We start from the raw sequence: 20,825 nt of genomic DNA on the forward strand, positions 1-20,825 counted from the left end.
TGTATTTATTTTTTTCTGTCTTGTATTTAAAGTTTAAATCTAGTTTTCAAAGTTCAGAAGCTCTTATTTATGTTCAGAGCTTGCATTTGTCATTCTGATTATGAGCTCTTGTATGCTATAAAGTTTAGTATCCATGTTGATTTACCGGAAGGACCAAGAACAGTCTTTTCAAATAATTTATTGTGAACCTGTTAGGGGACAGTGAATATGATCCAAAATTCACACACCTCAGATTTTGAAAATATTCCAACCACAGAGACAAAATAAACCTTTAAAATCTCTCTACAAAATCCAGTAGAATTCTAATTCTGGCTCTTGTAGTCTTGCTCTGTTAAACTCCACTCAGCTGAGGGTAATTCCCCCTGAAGCTTTCTGCAAGTCCCTCGCGCAACATCACCTGTAGTTCAGAGTAACGGCAGCTGCCTCTGGTTTAAACTGGTTTTGTGAGAGTGCAGGTCAGCCGTCCAATTAACGCTGCCTCTCGTGCTGGCTCTAGCCTTGTGTCTGCACGCAGGTGTTGTGTGAAGGTGTTCATATGAGTGCGACCTCGTTGGTCTTCCTCTTGATGCAGTCCAGAGCCGAGCTCCGTGGGTTTGGCTTGCGAGGCCCTTCAGCGGGGGGTGTGGCTGTTGGAGTGGGTGGGGTTGGCCTAAGACCCTCCTTTTTAAGAAGTTCCAGGAGCTCCGCTTTCTCAAGCTCCGCCCTTTCCAGCTCTTGCCTCCGTGCGCGCTCTGCTCCCAGCAGCACACGTACATCCGACATCATGCGGGACAGCTGGCCCTGGGCACAGGGTGATATGGTTCAGTTACGTAGGCACATAATGCACATTATATTCCTCAAAAACCTCCAATTTAGATGTATGTTTGAATTGGAAAATTATTTTTTTACACAAAGGATTTTAATAGAACCTCTAAGTCAAACCCTAGTCATGGATATCCCCTGCAGGGCACAATTTTCTGGTTTCCCTATACAGCAAACTCATCATACCTTGTCTTTATGGACCCTGTGCGTAGAGTCAGTCTTGCTGGAACAGGAAATGGCTTTCCCTAAAATGTTGCTCCAAAGTTGGAAGCATATATGCTGTATACATTAACATTCATCCTTCATTGCAACCAAGGGGCCCAAACCCTGAAACAAGGGCCCAGACCATTATTTGTCCCTTACCAAACAACTGGCACCATGTACCCTGGTAGGTATCGTTCTCCTGGTATCCACCCAACCCAAGCTCTCCATCAAACTGCCAGATAGTGATGTGTGATTCATCACTCCAGAGAACACAATCCCACTGCTTTAGACCACATGCTGATGCTTGGCAGTGATCTGAGGCTTATGTGCAGCTGCTCGACCATGGAAACCCACAGTGATGTAACGGGACGGGGTTCTTATGTGCTGCATGCCCTAGCGCTCGGCAATCACGCTCCCTGACTTCATGCTGCCTATCACTTCCCGGCTGAGATGTTGTTCCCAGACGCTTCCATTTTACAACAGTAGCACTTGCAGTTGACCAGGGCAGATCTAGCAGCGCAGAAATTCCACAAACCGACTTGGGGCAAAGGATGCGTCCTATGGAAGTTCCCTGTTTACAGTCACTGAGCTCGTCAGTATGACCCACGATGTTGCCAGCATTTTGTCTATGGTGATTACATGGCATGTGCTTGAGTTTATACACTTTTTAGACATGGATGTGGCTGGAACATCTGATACAACTCAATAATGGGGAAGGGTGTCCACATACTTTAGGACATATAACACATCAGTTAATTTATCAATTATTTGGCCAAATGGTGTATTCGTTAATGTATAAAGTGTGCAGTAATTATTGTTAATTTCTAAATTATTTGACCAAATAGTGTCTCAGTTCATTTATAAAGTGTCTGGTAATTGATAAGCGAGCCTGTTGAAGCAGGTCTGGAAAAGTAACCAATCTAGGAACCATGGAAACCCACATCATGAAGCTCCTACCACATGGTACTGGTCCTGATGTTGAGGGGCAGGTGAGGACACTGCTCATTATTTTCACTCAGCCTGATCAGTTTCTTAGGCACACCAACTTATGGGCCGTTCTATATCTGGACTTAATAGGCTGCCATATGTTTCTTGCGAAGTATAAGGTGTAATTTAAGTCTGAAGTCAGCTAACCGTACTGGAGTCCTGTAATCTGTATACGCTGAGCCAAACTTCATTGGATACTTTCCTCGGTGACTTTTGAAAAAGGGCTGCTGCTTGCAGGATGCTTTTATTATACAGTATACTGTAAATATACATACATGCTGTTTTGTGTAGAATCTCAAGCAGTTGTGGGTAATATCTGTCGTGCCTGCTCTCTATAAAACAGGACATTTAGGAAAAGGTGTGTGTGTGTGTGTGTGTGTGAGATACCTTGAGATCATCCACCTCACTCTTCAGCAGACTCTCCTTTTGCACCATGTGCCTCCTCTGAGAATCCAGCCGTGACTCCATCTCATGTCTCACTTCTTCAACCTTACAGTCTAGCTCTGCCCTACAAAGTACAGCAACACACACACACACACACACACAATTAGCCTTCCCAGTAATTCTCTATTGCCCATTAAAGGCGCTTGCTTGTCGCCATAGTAACTCCGGCGAGCGTCTACCTAAGGTAGTGCAGCTCCGCTCGCAGTTCAGAGACACATTTGCACTGAGCCTCATCTGGGTGCGTGAGTGAGCAGCACACACACACTGCGCCTGCACACACGCCGCTCCGGTGCTCGCACACACACAGGTGCGCTTCCAGAGACCGCCGTGACACCTGCACTGGACAGCCTGCGCGGAGCGGAGGAAAACGCAAAAGGTTACAGAGCAATGGGTTGGGAAAGAAGGGGGAAGAGACATCATAACCTGTATTTGAACTCCTCGGAGCATAAGCATGCAGAAAGTTCACCCACTGAGTCCATCAGAGAGAGTCCATCTTAGTTTTCCCACATACAGCACGGAGTGGTAGCAGACCTAACAGGACATGCAAGATGGTAGCAACACACATATATGGATAAACCTACCGCAGCGGCAACACATGTACTCCTCACCTGCACACACACACACACACATGGTTAGTTTGTTTTGTGTAAGAAAACACATATATTTAAAAATATTTTTATTTAAATATATATAATATTTAAAATATTTTTTTTTGTTTCAAAACAAAAGTGAGCACGTTAATGAAGGTTAATGTTGCATAATTTGTTTAGCAGGCAGGTCAGGGTTAAATAGACAACCCACTATAACTTATTTACAGTGTATTAAAAAAAAAAACTTTAACATTTTTAACTTAAAGTAATGAAATAGAAAATAGGAACAACTGCTTAACTAATTGGCTTTTCAATTGCATCTTCCTCAATACATATTAACAGGCAGCTGTGGTGGGGGGGGGGTGTTCACACTGCGAGCTGATTGGCTGTGAGGTGAAAGGTATACTTCACTATTATATAATGTGAGCTGATTGCTACACTTCACTATAACCCTGTGAACTGATTGGCTGTGAGGTGAATGCTACACTATATTGCCTCTCTGGGGGGGACATTAATGATTAAAAAAGAAAACTCCTCAGGCAGTTCCACCTTCAGGTCACTTTGTTGTACGATCACCTGCTGTCGTTCATGTGTGTGTGTGTGACTGTAAGTGAGCGAGAGAGACAGCCAGTATCCACCTGTTACCTGACATACAATACCAGTATGTATATGCTGTATACTTATCTGCCTAACTGTGCATTTGTGTACACATGTACACCATTGTGTGTATTTGTGTGTTAGCAGTCAAGCGTGAGTGTGTGTGTATGTGTACCATCATTGCTGCAGCTCAGCAGTGCAAAGTCACACTGCTGCTCGTGCCTCCGTAGGGACTCCAGTGCACAGATGACCTCACAGCCTTGTGGCCCATACACACACCTCACCTGCAACCTGGCCAGGTCATTTCTCATATACCTGTAACACAAACACACACACACACCCCCGGTGAACATTACCCATAGCTGTATTTAACATACAGCTGGCCAAGAACCCATGGTACTAGCCCTTCCAGTGCTCTGGACTGAGGAACTGGGCATAAATCCAGTGATCACGACATTCACCCAGTATAGGATTCACCCAGTATAGGATAAATACCCTCAAATTAATTGTTTAATTCACTGTTTCTTGGTGAGGAGCCGGTTCCTATGGAAGGGGCCGGTGGGTGGATACTCGTGGACGGATGGGTCCCTGCGGAGGTACCCGCCCGTGCAGGGGATGTGTCCCGTGGAGAGGCGGGTGCACGGGTACCTGTGGAGGGGCCGCAGGGCGGCAACGTCGAGGGGCAGGCGGTCCTCGGGGCAGGTGGACCGGTGCAGGAGCCAGGCGTGGATGCAGCTGGAGCAGAAGGCGTGCTCACAGGGAGCCTGCAGCGGATCCTCCAGCACCGCACGACACACGCAGCACAGTAGACCCTCGTTCACGTAGCCCACGAAGCGTTCCAGGTCATAGCCCATCCTGACGCGCACACGGAAACACGCACAGAAAAATACACACAGGCGATTACAGCTACAGCGCAAAGGGCCTAACGCTACGTCCCGACTGATTTTGGAAAGTCGGACGTAGCGCTGGGCAAGTTCTCTGACCAGTATGGCAAGAATGCAATTAATGCTGCACCATCACAGAACTGTTACAACTTCTTTAAAAACTTTGTAAGACAATTTTGTTTGTATCATACAGAAAGTCTAGCTCTTGCAATTTGAAAACAGTATTGTTTCTGTACTGCAATTTCAAAAACAACATTCTTTATCTTACATGGTACAATAATCCATATAGGAATTGTATCAGAAAGCCTTGTGAAATATGCTCATTTGTAATATGCTGGGGGTAATATTCTAGGTAGAGAAACCTTCTTACCTGTCAGAATTTGTGAACACCACCCCCTCTCTCTCTCTCTCTCTCTCTCTCGTCCTCTGACTCAATGGTTGTGGAGGGTAAGCTTGTTGATTGCCATAGGAACGACAGGGCTGCCAGCTGTTGAATGGAAATGCAGAGAGGCGGAGTCATCAGGGTCAAACGCTACTCAAGGAAAGGCTTCACCCTTTACCTTTTAAATACATGAACATATTTGCAGTCATTTGAACTTTTCAACACATTAACATATTTTCGGACAAGGCCAATCAGGACATGTTAAACATAACTGGATCTGCCAGTTAATTGTACATCAAACTGTTAATTGTAGATTAAACACACTCCTTTCTGCAGTTCAAACACCCCAACACAGCACACAAACATCTATGACACACAGCCTCCTGGGGCCTCTCCCAGATAGAGGTCACATGACTGCAGTGTTGCTGTAGTCTTGGCAACATCACACATTCTGTACCATACGGCGTACGCACCAACGTGCACACGGGACAGGCCAATTCCCTGAAAAACAATTTCCCGCATCCCCAAAGGGAGACAGGAACCTACAATAATCCCCCAAATGCCTCTGAGATAGCTGTGACCTCAAACCATGCACACCAGCTCACGCAATCCTCCCAATGGCTTCAGTTGACACCGTTTGTACAGGAGAGACAGAGTTTAGTCTGAATTACTGGTGGAGTCCTTTTCTAGTACACTCGTGGGAAGGTTATATGGAAAGAAGATCAAACATGATGTACTGAATTTTTATACAGCCAACGCGAGCGAAGAAGGAGAGTGCAAGTCAAGAACTGAGCGGTGGTGTAGGTTTCATTTCCACTTTTGGGGGGACACACTGCTCCAATCACTCAACCTAAAAAATCACATGATGGTGGAATAATTGGTGGGGTACATTTTACCCCTCACTTTGACCTTTAAATGTGACACACCCACATCTCCACCCTCCCTAACCTACGCCTATGGAACTGAAGTCTCTATAAGCCTTCCTGAGATGCATCTATATGGACGCTGTGCTTTTTCTCCTGCACGTGTCTTCTCATGGGATTGTGAATTACCATCTGATTATACCCGTGACAGGTGAGCTCACTGGCCCCCTCCTGTGGCACTCACTGGGATTGCAGCATAGTGGATGGTTTTTAAAGGGTAAGATAAAATAACATGGATGAGAAGATCCCTTTGCGGGAGTCTGGCTGTGCCGACACTGTCGCTGAAACCTCCTGAATGATGTCTAGTCCTTGTGGCTGTAGTAGGATTAGACAGGATTAGAATGCTGGCCTTACTTCCAGACATCAACTGCTGGGACACGCACACATACTGAAACCTGCAGAGGTCAAACGTGACCTCTGAGCAAGTAGACACAATGACACAGTATAGTGCTAAATTAACAGAGGAGAACGGCATCTGTGCTGCATGTTCCTACTATAGATCTTTATGCATGTGTGCAGATCTCATACTGGTGTATCTTTCTTACTGCCAAAGTTATTGTTTGTTTACTTTGTGTTCAAATTTATAGTAGCCAAGGCATGTTAAAATGCAAGCTACTTGCCCCGCCCCCTTCATGAAACGTCGTCGCTCAACCAATCACAAAGTGTTTGCGCCATTTCCGCGGCAGACCGCGTATTTTGATGTGTGCGCTGTTTCACGACTGCGGGCTTACGCGGGTTTTGTGCAGAACTAAGTAGTTACATAGTATTTGAGAGAACAAGGCCTAACAAACAGGCAAGTGTTTGAAGTGTTATGTCTCAAAAACACTTTAAGGTAATAAAAGTAATCTGGCTGAAGTTATAATACCCTGTATCCTAGCTATAACCTAGGTTAGCTAGCTAGCTAGGGTCGTTGTCTTCAGCTCTTTAGTGCTGGTTAACATCCTAGCTAGCTAGTTAGCTTAGCTAACTTGTCAAACAAGTAACTATCTAAGCGTCTGGTTTGGAAGTTACAAATATACGTTAGCTAGCTAAACTAGCGTCCTATCTATCTGTATAACCCTAACTCAAAGTACTTTTATATGTTATAGTTTTAGTGCTCTTTGGAGAACGGTTTAAAACACCACTTTCAAACTTCGATTTGTGTGAACCCTGGAGTGTTCGTATCTCATGGCTTTTCCTCCAGTTTGTTCGCCTGTTCTGCTAAGGATGCGCCGGTCCGCCGCGCCGAGTCAGCGCCATGGCAACGCCGCTAAGAAACCCAGATTTGTAGCTCCAGCTCCCGCGCGCCCAGCGGCGCTTCCCTCGTGGACGCGAGCGGTCGGCAGCGTTCGTCAGCAGGTACTGGGTGCCTTTACAGGGCCTCGCCACCGATCACTGACCGCCTGACCATTATTCTCAGAAATCTGGGATTCTTCAGTGGACTGACAGCACATCGAATTACACAGAAATATTCGCGAAGTTATGAATGGTGTTTTCTCTTTTCAATTGCATTATTAATTGGATGTGTGATTTGGGCCCATGTGGATGTGCTCTATGAGGCCAGAAATCATTTTCAGTGGGTGCAGCATGAATTGTACAACTACAACACCTTTAAGTTTTTTTTTTCTGGGTGGCGTAGAGCCATTAAGTTGTATAAGGGTCATCTCAATTCTGCTTGTAACCTGTTCAATACAAGAAGGGCATACCCATTTCAAAGTAATGCATCTCAGTGAAATGGATAAAGATGAGTGTGAATATTGTATGCTGTGAACTCCTCTGTGCTGTGGTGGACTATAGGCTGCATAGCCACAGTGTGAAGCCATGTGATATATTTTATGCCTTTAATAAGAATTGACAGGGCCCACAAAATATAGTTGTTAATAATTACACCAATTCGTCACAATTGCCAAAGTGTTGGTATAGTAATTATAGCATGAAATAGTCATGCTAAGGCATAGTAAAACAACAGTTTTTCGTTGTGTGTGCACATGACAGTTTGCAATATTGCAGTGTGTTGGAGCACTTTGAATGACCTCAGCATATGAACGGTGCAATATAAATAAACTTACCTAGAGTGGAGAGTCACATGACTTCATGCAGCTTTCTGTAAAGAGCCATATTATCAGACATATTTCCAACTGTCTTGACTTCGTCTGGGTGACCTAGAAGGTGCAGGATTGGCTGTTTGGGGTGGGGGGTCGACTTCTCATCTTTCTCATCCTTTAGGTTGCGGCTGTTTTTCTCCTTTTTTGAACCCCAGTCCAGCAGAGGTAGGACCCCACACTGGGGCCCAGCTCATTGGACTAGCACTGCTTTAGCTAGAGAGGTCAGAGATTTGTTTAGTGTTTGTTAAAGGTGCTTTCCTATTCAGGCCTGCGAGAGCTCGTCCGAGACCAGTCCCGCGTGTCCCGCTGCGGTTCCGGGTGTGTGCCGAGCTTTGGCCCGGGTCCTGAGCGCTGCTCCCCTGGGAGAGAGGGCTGAAAACCAGCCGCAGACTTCTGACGGTCACTGTGAATCAGAGCCACACACACCACTCCACATTCACAACACCACCTCCACTCTGACAGGTAAGACAGCACAGATTTTTGTTTGTTTGTTTTTGTTTGTTTGTTTGTTTAAACATTTTCTAAAATTAAACAGTGCTCAGAGTGTCATGCCAGCTTAGAGTGGAAAGAGGAAGCAGTGTGAACTGCGCATGCAGAGAACACAGGTAGTGGTGTAAGTGTGTGGTGTGTTACACGAGATGAATGGTCACATGGGACTGCATGTGTAGTGTATATATATAGCTGTCACAAATGTTTTATCTATGTATGTCTATCTGACATCTGTATTCATTGCCTTGTTGCTTTAGCAGCAGTTAGGAAAATTAGGAAACTTAAGGAAAAAAACTGATCTACACTTTCAGAACTTTCGAAATCCTTGGAATTGGATTTAACAACTAGTCGCACCTCCTAGCACATTGATTGGCCTGGCTGTGTGCCATGGAGCATTGTCCTGTTGAAAAAACAATCATCAGAGTTGGGGAACATTGTCAGAGCAGAAGGAAGCAAGTTTTCTTCCAGCACAGTTTTGTAAGTGGCTTGATTCATGTGTCCTTCACAAAGACAAATCTACCCAATTCCAGTCTTGCAGAAAGACCCCCAGATCATCACCGATCCTGCACCAAATTTCACAGTGGGTGCGAGACACTCTGGCTTGTAGGCCTCTCCAGGTCTCCGTCTAACCGCTACATGACCAGGTGTTGGACAAAGCTGATAATTGCACTCATCAGAGATGATGACCTTACTCCAGTCCTCTATGGTCCAATCCTTATGGTCTTTCGCAAACTTCAGTCTGGCTCTTCTTTGCTTCTCATTGATAATGGGCTTGTTTCTAGCTTTACATGACTTCAGCCCTGCCTCCAGAAGCCTGTTTCGAACCGTCCTCGCTGTGCAATTCACCCCAGCTGCTGCATGCCATTCTTTTTGTAGGTCACTTGATGTTATCTTACGGTTGTTAAATGACATTCGAATGAGGTGGCGATCATTACGGTCGGTAGAGAGTTTTCGACCTCTGCCAGTCTGTAGCTGTTGTCCCATGTGTTTGCTGCTAGACCTTGTTTTTATGATCCGCAGTTTTTCAAAAATGTTCAAGATGGAAGCAGCTTGATGCTCACTGTATCCCTCTGCCAGTAAAGCTACAATTGAACCCTTCTTTTCTGCCTTAAGAACCTTTTATTTTCAACTCTTTTGACTACACTTGCTTTTTGGGTAGGCCTAGCACTGCTTTTGCCATCCAGCTGGTTCTATAACGAGAACAGTGATGACGGCAGCAGTGGTTTTTATACTGTTGCTCGTTAGAACAGGATTTTGTTAAGCTGATCGCGCACACACACACACACACACACACACACACACACACACAGGTAGATATATATATATCTGTGAGAGAAAGTAGATACGTTTCAAAACTATAAAATAAAAATAGTTTATCAATCAATTTTAAACAATTATAATTGCCCCCTCAAAAAATAGTGGTCATTTAGCACTTTAGTGTTTCACCCCACGCATATGTGAGAATCTCTTCAAGGCTTCATAGATGCCCCATGAAGCTGGTTAAGACCTCACTAAGAACATGCAAAGTTGTCATCAAAGGAAAGGGAGGTCAGACGCTTAGATGTTCCATTAAACAATAATGCTATTTATTTATCAGCATAATCACGTTATTGCTTTTACCTTTACTCTTTTTGTAAAAGGTAGAAAATGTTAAAAATGAACAGAGTTGGTTTTTCCAAACTTTTGACTAGGTGTGTGTGTGTGTGTGTGTGTGTGTGTGTGTGTGTGTGTGTGTGTGTGTGTGTGTGTGTAAAAACCCCACTGAGACACTAACTGCCAAGGCCTCCCAAAGTGTCGTGTGGTATGTATCATCAGACATTAGCAGCAGAATCTGTTAGTCTTGTTAGTCGCAAGGTGGTCCTCCATGGACTTGTTTTTCCAGCACATCCCACAGATGTGCGAACTGATTAAGATCTGGGGAATTTGGAGGCCAAACTTACTTTGACACACCGCAAAAATTAACATCCACATGAATGCCAGGATTCAAGGTTTCCCAGCACAATATTGTATCACAATGCTGCCAACAGTTTGCCGCCTTCTGTATGCTAGTACCATCTCTTCCTCGGGCGAGCCGTGCGCACACAGCTGGCCGTCCTCGTGTAAAAGAAAACGTGACTCATCAGGCGAGGTCGCCTTCTCTCTATTTCTCCATGGTCCAGATGTTCACATGGCCATTGCTTTTGGCGTGTGGACAGCATAGCCGCTCCAAGCTGTCTGTGGCTACACAGGGAGCGGCTGTGCGCCGTGTGTTCTGACACGTTTGCATCGTGGCTGCCGTCCGCATTTGCAGCAGTTTGCGCTGGTGAAGCTGTTCTGTGGGTCTAGCCTTCAGTCCCCACGTGCATTGCTGAGCCTTAAACGCCCATGACCCTCACACCCGTAACCCTAGCTCGTCGGTTGTCCTTCCTTGGGACTGATATTGGCTTGGTAGGAACACCCTGCACGACCTGCAGTTTTGGAGATGCTCTGACCCAGTCGTCTAGCCATCACAGATTGGTCCTCGTCAAAGTCACTCGGATTCTTACACTTCCCCGTTTTTCCTGCGTCCAGCACATCAGCTTCAAGAACTGACTGTTCACTTGCAGACTAATATATCCTGACCCTTGGCAGGTGCCACTGTAATGAGAGAGTCCATCCTGTTCACGTCACCTGTCAGTGGCGTAACCTTGTGGCTGATGGGTGTATGCATATACACTGATCTGCCTTAACATACCAATGGCTGGGAGAAAAGATGTGGAAAGTGAAAGCAGCAGTGGTTCCCATGGTAACCGGAGCACTAGGGGCTATGACCCCCAAACTGGAGTGGCTCCAACAGAACCCAGGAACAGCCAAGATCTCCGTCCAGAAGAGTGCAGTCCTGGGAACAGCTAAGGTACTATGCAGGACCCTCAAGATCCCAGGCCTCTGGTAGAGGACAATATAAATATATTAAAACGTGTGTGTCTCTAAGGGGCTCACGAAGGCAAGAAGTCTTATTTCAAGGCTCGACTGACTTGTGAATAAAACGATGTGTAAACGAAGAAGCGTACGATAAAGGTACGCAGTCTTGTTACAAACCGCTACAGTTAACAAAGTGCAGCTGCACTGGCCGCCAGACCTTGAGTAATGGCATAACAAGGACTCTTAGTCTGTAGCCCGCGTTGCGAGTAATGAAATTTGCGGCATCTTGCTAGAAAAGTGAATAACACTACTCAGTCGCGACATGACTCTAACAATAATAAGAATAATAACAGAGTGGCAGGTGCTTCACGCACACACCTGCGTTGTTTTTTCATGTTTTAATTGCAGCAAATTATGTGGAAAATTGCGTTATTACGCTTATTGTAGAATGTTATTAAATCTAGGTATATTGTAGTATAGTCGGTGTTTTGTTAATTATTATGAGGTTTGTTTCTGTGATGTCTTTCAAGACATACAAAGTCCACCTCTTAACGACGTATCAAAGGGTGGTTTAATGGCGTTAAACCGTGTCCAAGTTAAGGTATAATAACCGTGCAAACCGTTAAAGCGCGCCACACACGGTAAAGCTGTTGAGAGCGGGTGTAGATAAGGAAATACAGCCCTACGAATAGCACAAAAATTAACGTCGTGCTCGACTCGCCCCTTAATCTCTCCTCCCTTTTGAAGTTTTGGCATTAAATGAAATAAAAAACGATGTGTTTGCATGCTTTTAATAGTCGACAGGATCTATGCTAGAGCTGTGACAAGCAAGCAGGCAATAGGCAGATGTCAAGCAGAGCTCGAGTCCACGAGGCGAACTCCGCGAGGCGCTTTTGTCTTCTTTTGAAATAAAAGCAACTAGTGTTTTTTTTTCGTGCCTACGCGCCGTTTCGGTCGTCGCACACAATCAACTAGCGAGTGAAATATCCGATAAAAAACGGTGACAATACGGAGCATGAAACTTAATTTCTTCTTTGTTTTGAATCTGGCGATTCGGCAAAAAAAAAAGCAGTCAATTTCTCACGCGCTCGCTCCGCGAGACAGAGTGGGTGCTTGACGTTCAAAGTGAAACGTTTATTTTTTTCTTTGTTCATTTTAAAGCACGTACCCCTTCATTTCTTATAGAACAAATAAATGCATGGAGCCGTTTCCGTGCCATGTGAGGGGCGCGCTGTTTTTCCAGTCTAATGCAGTCGGGTTTGTTATGTAGGTCAGGCTGGGTTTAAGCAGCTTTACTGAACCTGCGTCAGCTTAAGCTGAAAGGAATTTGAGCAAAGCCCTCCCCGGTAGGCGTGGGCCTAATCGAGGCTGGCCTAGTTAAGCCTGATTCTTTTTCTTACGTCCCTGTGTGTGGAGAGCATGTGTGTTGTGTAACAGAACCAAGCAAAGCAGAAGCCTGCAGACACGTGTGAGTGTTTTTAGGTGAAGGACGGACAGACAGGCAGTGAAACGAAAGGGGCAGAGAGGACTGGGAGGGCAGAGAGGTAGAAAAGAAACAGACCACAGAACCAAGACCAGCTTAGAGCCAAGATGGCTGCTTTGTTCATGACGAGCAGCATGGTTGGCAAGGCGCGCTCCTCAAACTTCACCCTGTCTGAGAAACTGGACCTGCTGCGGCTCGTCCAGCCCCACATCCGCATCCTGGAGGAGCACACGAACAAGCATGCGGTGATCGTGGACAAGAACCGGTGCTGGGAGAGCATAGCTGAGCGCTACAACAGCCTGGGAGGGGACCGGCCAGCCCGCACCGCCCAGGGCCTCCGCACGCTCTACAAACGGCTCAAAGAGAGCGCCAAGCAGGAAGTGGTCCAGCGAAGCCACGCCCAGCCCGAGTACCGGGGCAGCATCTCGGAGCCAACCAGACGCATCATGGAGATGATCCCACATCTGTTTCATGCAGGGGACAAAGAGCAGAGCACACTCCAGAGGTGAGAGACAAATACACGTCATCTCTGTCACACACACACACACCACACACACACACACACATACACACACGCACTCTCTCTCTCCCCCCCCCCCCTCACACACACTCACTCACACGCATTGCATGGATTCACAGTCACTAATTTACTCGTAGGCTGTTGGTTTAGAGTAAACACTGTTGCCCTTTGGGTCAGATGTGAATGTGACAGATGAAAGTCCAGTAGGGCTTTTCACTTCAGAAGGGCCCTACCAAGTTTGACTTTATTTAGTGCAGAAAAATTAAGGAGCAGAATATATTTAGCGTCATGTCCTTTAACACGCATCTTAGCTCAGTTTCCAAGGGCCTTGTTTCCACCATGTGTTCTTAATAGATCTGGTTCTTAATAGATCTTGGCCTGACTGGGTTTAGGTTTGCGAGCTCCCCTGTGCTCCCCTGCAGCAGCGCTGATGGAATTGAGCCATCCTTAACCGGGTTTCCCTGTGGCTCCTCCGGATCAGGGCTGCTGCCTGGAGCTCCTCGGTGCTGATGCGTAGCAGAGAAACCTCACAGCAGTGTGATCAAGCACCAGCAGTGAAACTAGACTCTGTGCAGCTGTGTAAAGTACACGTGAGGTGTGCAGTGGAACACTAGTTAGCATACGCTGGCGTACAGGGCCGTGTGTGCCGTGAATGCTAGTTGGTGTGCGCTGGTGTGCAGGATGGCGCGTGCACGTTTGTACTCACTTCAGCTTGTGTCTTAGGTTGCACTACAAGATGGGTTCTCCAGTGGAGCCCGGAAGCAGTTCGTCTCTTCCCGCCATGTTGGACTACGCCCCCGTTGCCATGGCTGTGAGGGTGGAGTCCGAGGATGTCAAACCTCCACCGGACCTCCAGATGCTCGTCTCGCATGGTTCACCCGTTACTGTTACGACCCCATGTAGCCAGGAACCTGCTGGGCCAGCTGAGAATGAGGAGGAGGAGGAGGAGGAGGAGGAGGAGGAGGAGGAGGAAGAACTGGTTTCTCATGTTTATGCAGCCTCCCTCTCTCCCTGCCCCTCCTCTGTGCATCTCCTGCCATCGCCCTCAGCATCTGCCCCAAGGCAGGGCCTCTATCAGAGGGGCGGGGCTTCACTCAGAAACCCGGTTCTGGAGGCAGAGTCTTTGCAGATGATGCGGGAGGAGCACGAGCTTCTCCTGGCCAATCACAGGAAGCTTGGCTTGTACCTAGAAGAAAAGAGAGAAGGACTCAAACGAAAGCAGCAACTGGAGGAGGAGCTCCTGCGGTCAAAGGTCAAAGTGGAGAAACTGAGGGCAGCCCGTCTGCGCCATGGGCTGCCATTGATGTAGTCTGCAGCTCCACTGAGCAAACACTGGCCTCTCTCATCTGTACTGATCTTCTCACTACCCTCTCCCTCTTTTCCCATAATTCATTCTCAAGCTTTCTGCTGCCTCTGTGGTTTTACTCTAAGACTGGTTGGATGAAATTTTTCTTAAGTTGCTGTAATAAAATGGCTGTTGGGTTAGTATCGCTGCAGTGGCGTGTGTTGTGTCTTGTGTAGCGTCTCTGAGCCTGGACTACGGAAGTAGACCCAGCAAGGCGTGCTTTGTTTACCTGCTGGGAAACAACCTGCTAGCCGTTGGGCATCGTTAGGAGAATGGACCTTGGAACGTTGCCCTGCGGCGCCTTGCTTTGACTAGGAAGTGCCGCAGGGTATGGTAGGGTGCTTAAATTAATTAAATGATGGAAACATGAAAGTGTTGTGTAGCAACATGAGTTTTTAGGTTCAGTAAATGAGAGAGGCCTTTCTGAGCCATGTGTCAGGAGCGTGTATGAGTAAGAGAAGAGAGGGAGCACTGCAGTTCGACAGCCTTCTGACAGTAGTGTGTATTAACGTTTTTATGATTTAGATCTTTGAATCTTTTAAAATGTACAATTTTACCCATTTACAGTCATTCTATGATTAATCTGATAGAGTGAGTGGTGTGTGTGTGTGTGTGTGTGTGTGTGTGTGTGTGTGTGTGTTTCTGGGTCATGCTGTTATGCGTGTGTCCTAGCACGGTACTACAATGTCGTGTGGTGCAAGGCGTCGTCTAGGAAACACAAGCGCTGGGAAGGTGATGCTGTTCTCGTAGCCAGGGGGCGGAGCGTCGTCCTCAAAGACATGGAGGGACGGGACATTGGACGAGGTGAGCTTGAACCCGTGGCCCTTTCTGGCCTGGTAGGGAGCGACATCTCACAGTGGGTTGTTCAGACCAGTGGCTGTCATTCCTACACCAAGATCCAGTGGCCATCTAGCTATGAAAGACTGATTGACATTTTTAATCTGTTTCGTCGTCTTATTCCTCTTACTGACTGAAGCAGTGCCTTACTATAAATGGGAAGGGAGAGTGCTAGAGTAGCAGGGGCTGGAACCACAGAGTAGGTTGTTACAGACTGACCGTCTCTTAGTGAACAGCTGCTATATAAAAGTGTACAGTTTCTTTAGGCAGTACACCAAGCTAGACGCGTGTTTCCATTAAATAGTTAAGAGTTACTCATTTACTTTTTTCAGGACTTGTTTCATAGGTCACCGTGTGTGTGTGTGTTTGTGTGTGTGTGTAAGGCTCAGGTTATAAGGCGTCTGAGCTGGAGAGCCTGGACGAAGGTCAGACTCTGATGGTGGGTGGGAAGCAGGTTGAGGTCATGGGGGTCATCTCGGACGAGGACTACGTTAAGGGCCGCTGCTTCCAAGATGCTACAGTGAGCATCTCCACAGACACAGTGGCCGGGGGCCCTCCTAGCCGGCCGGGGGCCAGAGCTTTCGCCTGGCCAGGACAGAAAGGCTCCGGCAGGGGTCCGGAGCCTGAAGGGCCCGTCCGGAAGCCCAGACATGACCCCAATGCCCCTGGTACCAGAACATACACCCGCACACACGCATATGTACATTCATATATACAGTACTGTGCAAAAGCCTTAGGCCACCATTGTTTTAGCAATAGTAATGGCCATATGTAATTATTTCTCAGTTTCTTATTAGAATATAAGAAAATATAGGAAATATGTATGCAGTATTAAAACCAGAAAAAGGTTTATACCAAAAAAAACCCCAGCTTCTATAGGCTACAATGGCAATACAACGTATTTAGTGTGACCTCCTCTTACACTTCAACAATAGCAATAAAAGACTAAATCTAAGGAAGAACTCTGGGAAGTCCTGAAAGAAGCCTGGTATAATGTACCATTAATTCAGAAAGGCTCCCAAAAAGAGATGTGCTTTGTGCCGAGGCAGATCTTTTGCCTGGCATTTTGTTCTAACTTTTGTGTACATAATACCTGTATTTTCCTGTTTGTGTCTTAATAAAGAGAATAAAAATAATATATGGTCATTATACTATTGCTAAAACAACTCTAACGGTGGGCCCCACACACTCTCACTCATACATACTGTATGCATGAAATGCATACATATGGTGTATCCAGGAAGTTACAGCTATGGACTTTTTGGAATTAATGTATTTAGGAGCCCTTGTGATGCCCCGGCCCTTGGCCAATCATCAGTGGCTTCATAATAAAACCGGACTCCCATTGGTTGATGTGGTTGTGGATCCTCACCTGACCAATCATCTTCGACCACATCAGCGAGAGGGTGTGGTCTTCCTCTATGAATGCCTGATGGGAATGAGGTGGGGTGCCATTCTTTGCTGTTTTTGGCTAAAGAGTATGTAGAATAAGTAGAGGAATCCACTGTTAAGCACATTATCATTTCCCACAAATCCGACTGGTGTATTACTAGGCTGCTCAGCATAAGATACTGTCTCCCTGTCACCAAGCCCTGCAGATTAAAGCTCTGGAAGTGCACCTTCTGTCATTTCTGAACACACAGATTTCTGAGTCTAACAGCTGAGCACTGTGCTCCAGTGTCCCCTCACACAGGTGCACTGTGGCTGTGGGCGGCTGTTCTCCTCAGTGAAGTAGTCCGTTCATTTGAGTGTGCCTCGAGAGCTACTGTCAGCTACACACACACACATACAAATGCGTGTGCTTGTGTGTGTTGCACATTGTACGAACTCCTTATGAACTGTGGGCGTGTTTGTGTGTGTCACATTTAAGGGACTCCTTGTCGACTATGTGTGCGTGTACTGCAGGTTGGCTGGACGATATGGGGCGATTCTAGCAGATGAGATGGGCTTGGGGAAGACCCTGCAGTGTGTGTGTGTGCTGTGGACCCTCCTGAGGCAGGGCCCATATGGTGGGAAGCCCGTCCTGAAGAGGGCGCTAGTGGTCTGTCCCGGCAGCCTGGTGAAGAACTGGGCCGCAGAGTTCACTAAGTGGCTTGGGAGAGAGAGGGTCAGAGTCTACACCGTTGACCAGGTGTGTGAGGGTGCAGGCTCCGTGTGTGTGGCCAGTTTTCTGTTAGGGGTGGTTGTGGTTTTTGGTGCCTTTTGAGACAGGTGTGTTTTGTCTGTCTGTGTGTGGATACATGTGCGTATGTGGTTTTGTGTGTGTGTGTGTGTGTGTGTGTGTGTGCGCGCACTCCCCACAGGACCACCGTGTGGAGGACTTTGTCCACTCTCCTCTGTGTCCTGTGATGGTGATCAGCTATGAGATGCTGCTGCGTTCAGTAGACGCTCTGAAGCCACTGGACTTTGGCCTGCTGATCTGTGACGAGGGTCATCGGCTCAAAAACAGCAGCATCAAGACCACCAGTGCACTCAACAGCCTCGCCTGCCCACGGAGGGTCATCCTCACAGGTCTCAGACACACACACACACACACACAGAATGCGCTCACCAGCTTTGCATACCTGTGGAAGGTCGTTCTCCCAGATCTCTCTTTGGCTCACTCACACACACCCCTCTAAAAAATACATGCATGCACGCACCCATACACTGGCAGACCAGCCTCGCCTTCCTACGGAAGGTTATCCATACAGGGTCCACACACACATCTGTGAGGAAAGGTCCCACCCAGGCTTCCCAACTGTCCACATATTGCATTCCTCTCAAGGGCTCTTGTAGCCACTGCTAACATGCTACGCGTTAGAAGACAAAACAAAGCAAAGTTTCTACTTCAGCCATTAGCAACATACAACATTTTCTCTGAGATATGTGACTGGAGGAACACCTTTTATTTTATGGTATACTTGACATAGTGTGCTGAAGATAAATTTTTGGCGTGTCTACGTGTTTTCTGACCTCATCAGGTACTCCTGTCCAGAATGACTTGCAGGAGTTCTTCTCCATAGTTGAGTTTGTGAACGCCGGCGTTCTGGGAAGCTTGGCAGCCTACAGGAAGATTTATGAAGAACCCATCATCACATCCCGGCAGCCTGCCTGCACTGAAGTAAAACACATACACACACACACACACACACGTCCACCAGAACATTTACATTCACCTTTACAGCCCTTGTCGCCCAGAGTGACGTAGAAGTGCTTTGTAATATCTATCAAATACATATTCTCATGTGACAATAGATAGATGGATAGATAGATGGATAGATAGATAGATGGATAGATAGATCAGTGTTAAGAGCACTGTCAGACTAAAGCCCTGGCTGGAATGGAAATGAGCCATATTGACATGCTTGGTGCCTCTGAAGAAGTGAGTCTTCACTCTTCTCTTGAAGACAGCCAGTTACTGAGCTGTTCGGACAGACAGCAGGAACTCAAACCACCACCCGGGTGCCAGGACAGAGAAGAGTCTTGATGCGTGAGTTTGGAGGGACGGTGTTTGGAGTCGAGCAGTACTAGATGCTCTGAGGCTGCGTTGGTGCACACTGGCGTTTGTTTAGAGCTTCTAGGTCCGCGGGAGCCGGACCGCTAACTTCTTCGAGGCGACCGCCAGCGTTTTAAATCGGAGGCAAATTGCTGCAGGGAGCCGGTGGAGGGAACGCAGCAGGAGAACTTCAGGAGGCTGAAAACATGCCATGCAGCGGTGTGATGGCACAGCGGGGGGGGGGGGGGGCCTCCCAGTAGAGGACCAGGGCTGAACAAGCTGAGAGGAAGTCGAGTTAGCAGTACGGGGAGAGAATGATAGCCAGAAGAACCCCGAGCTTGTGTGCCTTGTGAGTTAGTGATCCAAGTGTTCTCTAGTGAGATGCCTCCAGAGATTATATAGCAGGCATGCTAGGCATACACACACACACACACACACACACACACACACACACACACACTGAGAGGCGGGTGCTCTCCCGTTTCAGGAGGAGAGGCTGCTGGGGGACGAGCGCGCAGCAGAGCTCGCCCGACTCACGGGCATGTTCACCCTCCGCCGCACGCAGGACGTCATCGACCGCTTCCTGCCTGAGCGCGCGGAGTGGACGCTGTTCTGCAGGCCCACGCAGCTCCAGGCGCGACTCTACTCCGCGCTGCTCTCCACCAGGGCCGTCAGGGCCTGCCTCTCCGCCCACGGCCCGCACGCCTCCGCCCACAGCCCCCACCTGGCCTGCATCGCCGCCCTCAAGAAGCTGTGCAACCATCCTGGGCTCCTGTACGGCACCGTACAGGTGACTCCCACCATCAACCCGCACAATTCACCCTTGAGAGACATGAGCTTAGCTGGCTCCGTCACGCCTTTCTGGTTTCCATTATATGTTGGGAATAACCACAGCCTATTTTTCCAGATTAACCAGTCCCCATTGTTCCAGATTAACCGGTCCCCATCGTCCCAGATTAACAGATCCCTGCACCACCAACGGTCCGTGCAGAATGCTAGTTTATTTACCAGCACCAGGAAAACATGCGTTTCACCAGGTTAAAGTGTTCTTATTTATTTCTAATTTACCTGCGAGCCACATCGGAGGTCTTCCCATGTTGGCTGTTATGGGGTACGGGCGAAACTGTGTGCGTGCGCTCCAGGACTGTGGAACACTTTGCCATCTGCTATTCGCCTTTGTCCTGCTATCTCTGTTTTTAAGGCTGGTCTTCCCTGGTTTATTTTTCTTCATTACTGTATGTTTTTTATCTTATTTACAGCACTTTGCTCAGCGTGAGTTGTTCTAAGTGCATAAACGAATGTTTCCTAATTTCTCCGTGTCAGGAGAAGGTGGAGGATCTGTTCGAGGGCCTCCCAGTGGAGCTCTTCCCTGAGGGCTACGTCACCCACCGCTTCTGCACAACCGACTCTGGGAAGCTGCTGGTGTTGGCAGACTTGCTGGCGGCCGTCCAGCACGTGAGACGCGCAGACAAGTACGTACACACGTGGCCGTTCAGCACGTGAGACGCGCAGACAAGCACATTCGTGCGTGGCCTACACGTTAACTGTTAGTGCGCGGCAGCACAAAAAGGCACACGAATGCACACAGAGTGCAGGAGCACCCACAAACGCGCACGAGAGCTTGCCGGGATGCGCTCGCAGTAACTGCTGCTGTGTCCAGTTTGCATTGGCTGTCCCTAAGCCCTATGTCACAGCTGAGCTTCCCAGGACCTCCGTTTGGCTGATGGACGACTTTCAGCCACCAGCAGTGACCTTGAAACGTGGAAGAACAAAAAAACAACAACAACCTAAAAACCCTACAGTCGAGGGTGGTGGAGAAGCTACACATGCCAACGGAGGGGCCACAGCCTGTAACTGTACCTGAACAAAATGTACAAAACATACTTGTCATATGTAG

At 47.5% G+C, this 20,825-nt stretch overlaps 2 protein-coding genes across 3 annotated transcripts in view; one reads left to right on the forward strand and one right to left on the reverse strand.

Annotated features, from left to right (window-relative positions):
• Window positions 1-50: 50 nt before the first annotated feature.
• On the reverse strand, window positions 51-5,411 carry rnf41l (ring finger protein 41, like). The gene is made up of 8 exons (XM_035526453.1): window positions 5,347-5,411; window positions 4,878-4,994; window positions 4,272-4,478; window positions 3,799-3,938; window positions 3,018-3,044; window positions 2,616-2,784; window positions 2,380-2,500; window positions 51-780 (listed from the first exon to the last, which is right to left on the reverse strand). Exons 1-8 carry the CDS (start codon window positions 5,409-5,411, stop codon window positions 532-534), a joined length of 1,095 nt encoding a protein of 364 aa, XP_035382346.1. The 3' UTR covers window positions 51-531.
• A 1,115-nt stretch (window positions 5,412-6,526) lies between these two features.
• The window catches only part of rad54b (RAD54 homolog B), a 17,084-nt gene continuing 2,785 nt past the window's right edge, over window positions 6,527-20,825 (forward strand). Inside the window, exons 1-11 of one of the 2 annotated variants that reach the window (XM_027001206.2) lie at window positions 6,527-6,605; window positions 6,996-7,150; window positions 8,163-8,358; window positions 15,286-15,417; window positions 15,834-16,118; window positions 16,731-16,893; window positions 17,356-17,581; window positions 17,754-17,961; window positions 18,414-18,553; window positions 19,416-19,718; window positions 20,252-20,400. In XM_027001206.2, coding sequence (XP_026857007.2) covers window positions 7,019-7,150; window positions 8,163-8,358; window positions 15,286-15,417; window positions 15,834-16,118; window positions 16,731-16,893; window positions 17,356-17,581; window positions 17,754-17,961; window positions 18,414-18,553; window positions 19,416-19,718; window positions 20,252-20,400 — 1,934 coding nt within the window. In that variant the 5' untranslated portion in view covers window positions 6,527-6,605; window positions 6,996-7,018. Of the gene's footprint in view, window positions 6,606-6,995; window positions 7,151-8,162; window positions 8,359-14,572; window positions 15,112-15,285; window positions 15,418-15,833; window positions 16,119-16,730; window positions 16,894-17,355; window positions 17,582-17,753; window positions 17,962-18,413; window positions 18,554-19,415; window positions 19,719-20,251; window positions 20,401-20,825 lie in introns of those variants that run through there. The other variant, XM_035525831.1, reaches the window with a different exon arrangement.

Source organism: Electrophorus electricus, chromosome 5, assembly GCF_013358815.1.
Source record: "Electrophorus electricus isolate fEleEle1 chromosome 5, fEleEle1.pri, whole genome shotgun sequence".
Lineage (NCBI taxonomy): Eukaryota > Metazoa > Chordata > Actinopteri > Gymnotiformes > Gymnotidae > Electrophorus > Electrophorus electricus.

Bases quoted from the DNA above. Each gene is read 5' to 3' on its own strand.
- rnf41l (XM_035526453.1), bottom strand. From the start codon at position 5,411: ATGCGGGAAATTGTTTTTCAGGGAATTGGCCTGTCCCGTGTGCACGTT. The intron at 3,939-4,271 runs GTACCCGTGCAC...TTTGTGTTACAG, and splicing joins GCCCTGCGGCCCCTCCACAG to GTATATGAGAAATGACCTGG. The intron at 2,501-2,615 runs GTAGACGCTCGC...TGTACTTTGTAG, and splicing joins GCGGAGCTGCACTACCTTAG to GGCAGAGCTAGACTGTAAGG.